The sequence below is a fragment of the Capsicum annuum genome, chromosome 3, assembly GCF_002878395.1.
Source record: "Capsicum annuum cultivar UCD-10X-F1 chromosome 3, UCD10Xv1.1, whole genome shotgun sequence".
NCBI classification, from domain to species: domain Eukaryota; kingdom Viridiplantae; phylum Streptophyta; class Magnoliopsida; order Solanales; family Solanaceae; genus Capsicum; species Capsicum annuum.
Window position 1 is genome coordinate 216,540,668 of NC_061113.1, and position 7,816 is coordinate 216,548,483.

The following is a 7,816-nucleotide window of genomic DNA, read 5'->3' on the forward strand; positions in this document are numbered from 1 at the left end:
AATCTTACTTTGCTTGCTTTCATGTCAGATGTCTCAATCATCCACCAATTGAGTAAAAAATTAAAGCAATCTAGGCAAGAGGTTGATGATTGATCAATTTGGACGATTGCATAATTTCTCAGACTAATGACTTATGAGATAGAGAACAGTTATACGGGAATCACTTATTCATCAACAAATGTCGCATATGACAAGAAATGGACAAAGCTAAGAGGACAAAAGGCTGTGAAGGAACATCTAGGAGCTATCATCCCCTGCGCGGGACATTGTTCTTTTTCTCATGTAATTATCCTTTCCCTAAAGACCGTATCCCTTTTGTGCAACTTTTGTAAGCATCTATGCCTTTTTATATACCTATGGAGGTTTTTTGGGGGATAATGGATTGGTTTTAAGAAAGCATATACTTCCTTCAAATGCGTTAGGCCAACCCTTGGCTCAAAAGGGTCACCCAATTAGGATGCATATTTATTATAATATGTTTGAGTAATATAATTTTTTATGTGCCTATACGTGTAATGTTGATTCAAGTCAAAGGAAAATTGATCCAATCCCATTTTCCATAGTGCACCTCTACGTAGAAATATACACCCGTTATACAAAAGTCCGACCAAGCATATTTCGAGTCTCCCAAAAAATCCGCAATCATTGTTAAAAAATTCTCAAATGCTCGCTACTATTTTGGGAAGGTTGACTATGGGCTTAGAAGAAGCCATTATATGTTCAAACTACGTAGGGCCTGATTTCTCCTTCGTGATATACGTAGACAGTCTTTCGGTCCGGCCCCTATCTAAAAAACTCTGTTGTCCTCCACTTTTTTGAAAGAAGTAATAAGGTCTAAAATAAGAAAACTTAAGCCTTCCTAATAAATTCCACCTATTCATATCAATGAGTAAATTCCTGTTCATTAAGATTCTCGGGTCATTATTACTCCATGGATCAATTCGCATGAGATGAGAAACACTCTATGCGTTTACTTCCCACCTTATCATCTTGCTTTGCTTATTACTAACGAAAACTAACATATCAGCCTTTGAGTTGTTTTTACTCGGTAGGTTATAGAAATTACTCTGTGTTGGCATAAATGGCCCTACTTCACTAGAAAAAAGGAATAAGAGATTCCCCTCTTGACTATAGCTTTATTACAGGAAAGGAAAAATGACTAATAGTAAAACTAGACTCTAGCAGTCATTTTTCAAGATATTCTAAGATTGAGCACCAACATCGTGTCGCATAATTACCAATCAATCCCGAGTTTGATTCAGGTAAGCAAAAAATATGAAAATTCAAGCCGAACTTAAATTTAAAGATCAAGGAAGAAGTGATTAAGTAAATTCAATCTAAGGTTGTGGAGGCCACAAAATATCCAACATGGCTAGCCAATATCGTCACAGTGTCGAAAAAGGATGGCAAGATCCGAATTTGTGTTGACTATAGAGATTTGAATAGAGCCAGTTCTAAAGATAATTTTCTGCTACCCAACATCCACATCCTCATCGATAATTGTACGAAGCATGAAATTCAGTCTTTCATAGGTTGTTTAGCCAGGTATAATCAGATATTAATGGATGAGAAAGATGCAGAAAAGATGCCTTAGATTATGACCTAGGGTGTTTATCATTATAAGGTAATGTCATTTAGTCTCAAGAACGCTGGTGCAACATACATGAGGGATATGACAATGATTTTTCATGATATGATTCATAAAGAAAATGAGGTGTACGTGATGATGTAATTATCAAATCCCACAAAAGTTTAGATCATCCGACACATTTGGAAAAGTCTTCAACCGACTAAGAAAGTACAACTTGAAGTTGAATCCTACTACGTTTGCTTTTGGTGTATCAGCCGGGAAATTACTAGGGTTTATAGTCAACAGAAGAGGCTTCAAGCTAGGTCCATCCAAGATCAAGACAATTCAGGATTTACCGCTGCCAAGGACCAAGAAAGAGTTTATGAGTTTCCTGGGTCGTGTTAATTACATTAGCAAGTTCATCTCCTAATTGATAGTTAGATGTGAGCCAATTCTCAAGATATTAAAGAAATATGAATTGAATGAGTGGATAGAAGAATTCCAGAAAGCTTTTGATAGAATCAAGGATTATTTGTCCGCTCCGCTTGTTTTGCTTCCACCTAAGGATGGGAGTCTATTGTTGCTTAACCTGTCTGTCTCAGAAAATACTTTTGGGTATGTCCTCAGGCAACATGATAAGTAAGGGCATATGTGTATTCCAAAGTATGATAAAGGGTATATACGTACCATTTATCATTGTTTAAGGGTATATTTATCCCTTTTCATTTTAATTTTTTATTCCAAATAATCAACCCAAACCTACTAATCGACCCAGTAAACCAACTTCTCCACTCAATCTATTTTAAAACCCAAGAGACGCCATCTAACATACGCATTTTTTCACACCTATAACAATATCACACAAAGATTACTCAATTCGATCCATTAATTTATTATGTTTATTTTTTTCATGCACTTACACGAGTACTCTATTCGTACCATTTTAATTATACATTTTGAGAACTAAATATATCAAAAAGAACTATGTATGAGGTTGTAGTTGAAAATCATTACAAATTTTTATTTTGTATTAAAAGTTAGCTTGAATATTTTTCGAGTTAAAGTGATTGTTGATTTAAAATGAAGGAAGATTTAACTAAATAATCATCTAACAAGCGGCTAGAAAAAAACAATCATAAAAATCAAAATGAAATAATTTTAACAAAAAGAATAAGTGTGAAAAGGAAAATATGTAATAAAAAGACACTATTAATTGTCATGGTGATAATTTCATTTCACGAAAAAAATTAAAATATCAAAAGAGTCTTGAGAGGACTACCAAAATTTCAAGATCTCATCATATTGTATAATGTTGGCACGAAATTACATGTTAAGATTTCTATTCTTTAATATAAATATTGGTCCATAAGTTTAAATTTTTAAAAAATAAAAATCTATAATTTTAAATTTTACAAAAATAGACTCATGTTTGAAGTGAAAATATTGTCATCAAAAAATAGTTAGTTATTACTATTATTAATTTATCGGATTAATTAATCTTTGTAAAATTATATATATATAATTAAAAAATAAAAATATATAATTTATTTTTTATTAAATATTATTAATTTTTTAATACATAAATGACTTATAATAATTAATTAGAGATGATATAGTAAAATCATGGAGCAAGTAGCTAATGAAGCAGGCAGGAGTAGCAGGCATGTCGACGGAGAGTTGTCTGCTTCCTTGGTCTTTCCCTCTTATTAGATAGTAAGATTATGTATATATTAAAGCTATACCGCTATAAATGGTAAAAGTTTTTAAATATAGTATATTTTGGTAAGTTTTTCTTTTACGAATTCACACCATAAAAAACTTCTTGAAAACTTTATAAACAAATATGAAGACTTTCAAAATGAATTAACTACAAGGATAATATAATAAAAATTTAATTAAAGCTTTCTTGATTTAGTATAATGGACAATTAATACAAAATAATTATTTTTAGTAAAACGATCAACTAATATGAAACAGAGAAAATAAATTATAAAAACGAAAAAGGTACAAATATACCCTCGAACTTTGATAAATGATATAAATATACCCTCCGTCATACTTTGGGTGTAAATATACCCTTATCACTAACAACTGAACACGATCGTGACACGTGTCTCGCCGTTAGTGATAAGGGTATATTTGTACCTTTTCATTAAGGGTAAGGGTATATTTATACCCAAAGTATGACGAAGGATATATTTATACCATTTATTAAAGTTCGAGGGTATATTTGTACCTTTGCATTTTTTATATTCAAATATTAAAATTGTAAAACATGAACCTTACCATATGTTTGTTTAGCCTGATAAACAAAAACAAAAATTGCCTTCAATAACATTTGGGCTTTAAACAATATTTCCTTTTATTTCACAAACAAAAAAGATTTAAAAAAAAAAATATGCATCAATTACTTTTCTCATACATTTAGATATTTTATATTTGTATTTATAATTATTGTTGTGTTAATACCTATTTTTTCTATATTATATTTTTTATGAACTATTTTATGTCTTAAATCGGGGGTCTTTCGGAAACATTTCCCATACTCCACTTTTGAAAAAAATATTGGATATATTGTTGTTGTTTATGTTTTATGTTTCTCATCATAACATTTCAAAATAATGTTTCTCATCATAACATTTCAAAATAAATTTACTCCCACGTTCTACCATTTTTATATTTGAATATAAAAATATAATATGAAACTATTGATATTAGTGAGTATCAATTTATGGAGAATATCTTTTTCTTACTAAAGATGGAGACTACTTCAATTAACTGTAGTTATAATTACTTGTTAATATAATATAATCTTGATCTTTAAAAAATAAATGGAATGCATGTGGCTAATTTAAATGTGTACTTATGGACATATAAGAAAACAGGGCAAATACAAGGATCAACTTTGAAAATACCGCATAATTAATTAACCGTATTAATATGGTTAGTCAGTATTTGTTATCAATATCTATAATCTATATCTATAATTTATAATATATATCTATAATCTATATCTGTAATCTATATTTATAATATATTAAAAATGTGAAATGCCTTAAAAATATTGTTTGGATTTCTTGCCTTCACTAAAAGTCTTTGTTTTAGACAAAATCATCTTTTCACTATTTTTTTCCTAATATTTAAGAGTTAAAAGTTAATTAAATGTATTTATGGAAAAATCTTTCCTTATTAGAAGTCATCAGAATCAATGACAACTAGTATTTTTTTTCACTAGTTTAAGAATTCTAAATCAACTAAATTTAATTTTAAGAAGATTTGAAAAAGTTAGAAATAAATTTAAACGTGTTAGAATAAGAATTTAAGAAGTACCAAATTTTTAAAAGTTTTTCGTAATAAGAATGGAATCAATGATTTCGTAAAGATTTGACTTTAAAAACAAGAAAAGATTCTAAATATATACAAAAATGAATAAATATATTTAAGATTTAAAAATTAATTAAATATATTTATGAAAAAACCTTTCCCTATTAGAAGTCATCAGAATTAATAAAAACTAATATTTTTTTCAATAGTTTAAGAATTCTAAATCAACTAAATTTAATTTTAAGAAGATTTGAAAAATCTATAAATAAATTTAAACGTGTTAGAATAAGAAAAATTTAAGAAGTACCAAATTTTTAAAAGTTTTACGTAATAAGAATGCAATCAATGATTTTATAAAGATTTGACTTTAAAAACAAGAAAAAATTCTAAATATATAAAAAAATAATTGTACCACAAATATGGTTCAAATTGATTCGTCTCTCATAGCCTCTGACAGCAAAGGAAAGAGGTATTGCATGACAAACACAAAAGTAATGATTCATCAATCACTTGAAACTTCTTGTGGTAAAATATATATATATATTTACACTAAAATATATGTTTATGTTTACATTATTATATTAAAGTGTGAAGAATTTTTGAAAAATGATTTGAACTTTTTACACTTCATTAAAAATTTCTACAATAGACAAAATTATTTAATTTTAAATAATCAAACATTACACATGCGAGGCAGATACGGTTAAACTAGTTTTTAAAGTAGTTTTTAATAAAAAGGCCCAAAGCCAAATTTGGATTTAAAAAAAAAAAAAAAAAAGTCAGTCCTTATTTACGGCATTCACTAGAATTATAAGTTAACAATTATAACTAATACTCATGCCGAGTGGGGTAACATAAATAAATAAAGATCTACCATCTCATGCCGAAATAGGCAAAATAAATAAATAAAGATCCACTATCTCAAGCCAAAAAGGCAAAATAATTAAATAAAAGATCTTGCATTGATGGTAAAATATTTAGTACTACGTCGTGACTCTGGTAGTTAACAAGGGTTCACACATAAATATTACAATTCTTTGTGAATCATATTGCTATCAAAACTAAAGAGCTCTCATATTTATGTTATCAATCATGCACTGTGCTTGCGTTTTGTTATTTATGTTTGCATGTGCGACTTTAAGCTCTGGTAAGTTTTCACTTTTTCAACTTATTGATAACTTTGTTATTTAACGACAATTTTAATTTACATATCGTTATTTGTTTAATCATTTTACCGATCCACTTTTTTGTTTGGTAAAATTAAGGTGTTGAAGGAATTGGTGTGAATTATGGGTTCTTGGGAAATAATCTGCCATCATCAACGCAAGTGATCAATCTTTTAAAGTCCAGAAACATTCAAAATATTCGAATTTTCGATCCTAACACGGACGTGTTAAAGGCACTAGATGGTTCTGGAATTTCTGTAATTCTTGGTACTCGAAATGAAGACCTGCAAGCACTTGCAAGTGATCCAACTTTTGCAACAAATTGGGTACTCACTAACGTTATTCCACATGCTTCAACTGTTAAATTCACATACATATCAGCAGGTAATGAAGTCATACCTGGACCATTAGCAACTTTTGTACTAGGAGCCATGCAGAATTTGGGTTCGGCGCTAACAGCCTACAACCTTCATATACCTGTTACGACCACAATCTCGTTACAAGTTTTAGGAACCTCGTTTCCCCCTTCTAATGGAACATTCTCCGATGATGCCGTTCAATTTCTGCAACCAATTGCACAATTTTTAGCTACAAAGCAATATCCGCTACTGGCTAACATCTATACTTATTTTGCGTATGCTGGAAATCCCGCTCAAATTCAATTAGACTATGCACTTTTAAAAACTACGGCTCCAGTTCTTAGAGACGGCCAATTCCAATACAACAACATGTTTGATGCAATGGTGGATTCTCTGTATGTGGCATTGGAGAAAGTTGGACAACCTGCAATGCAAGTCGTGGTTACAGAAACAGGATGGCCGAGTGCTGGTGATGTTTATGCAACTATAGACAATGCTCAAACATATGCAAACAATTTGATTTCACATGTTTCTTCTGGGCAAGGAACTCCTAGGAGGTCTGGAAAAGTTTTGGAGACATACATTTTTGCTCTCTTCAATGAGAATCAAAAGCCCGCTGGTACCGAGCAAAATTTTGGTTTATTCTACCCCGATATGACTGAAGTTTACCACAACAACTTAACACCCTAAAGGAATTAATGTGTATATATAGCATAGGCCGCAACACCTCAATTGGGTTCCTCCATAGGGATTAGATAACTTTCCAGTACCGCTCCAGTACTTTGTTTTTTTAATCTTTATATGTACTTATGTTTCGATGTAACCGATTCAAAGTAAGATATAAAGCCATATATTTTTAGTACTTAAAAATCTGATCAAATAATTCTATACTCTTGGAGACTTGCATTTGTATTAGCAAAGTAATAGCAGTATTTCTATTGTTCGACTGATTTGTTTCTGTTTCGAAAAACAAGTGCGTGATTAAACATGCAATTATCACGAATCCAAACCCTAAAGGGCCACAATTTAGAGTCAAAATTTCAAATCAAACACCTAATTTTTTGGATTGATCAGATAAGACACATTGTTCACACACAAACGATTTCCTCCAATACTAATGCCTCACCCCGAACGACTGTTTGGGTATGGATGTGGTCCCTTTTCACTGGAATCGTTGTCGTTTCAAGGAGCATACAATTTTCTTACATATGCATGCGATTTAACAAACTAGGAACAAATCGTTTCAAGTTAAACAAAATTGTATTCATATTAGTTTGACTTGATCTTTTGAATGCCTTTTTCAATTTCTAATCCAAGGATTTTTCAATCTCCAATCCTAAATTTTGCAGATTTTATTTAATGTAGTATTAAATGATTCCCCAGCAGAAGGAGAGAAG

General features: G+C 30.3%; 1 protein-coding gene across 1 annotated transcript; it reads left to right on the top strand.

Moving 5' to 3' along the window:
* Positions 1 to 5,313: 5,313 nt before the first annotated feature.
* Positions 5,314 to 7,186, top strand: LOC107866166 (putative glucan endo-1,3-beta-glucosidase GVI). The gene is made up of 3 exons (XM_016712337.2): positions 5,314 to 5,363; positions 6,037 to 6,041; positions 6,160 to 7,186. The coding sequence occupies exons 1-3, from the start codon at positions 5,314 to 5,316 to the stop codon at positions 7,107 to 7,109; spliced, it is 1,005 nt and encodes a 334-aa protein (XP_016567823.2). The 3' UTR covers positions 7,110 to 7,186.
* The last annotated feature ends 630 nt before the right edge of the window (positions 7,187 to 7,816 follow it).

Excerpts from the sequence above, each read along its gene's own strand:
- LOC107866166 (XM_016712337.2), top strand. The coding sequence starts at position 5,314 with ATGGTTCAAATTGATTCGTCTCTCATAGCCTCTGACAGCAAAGGAAAG.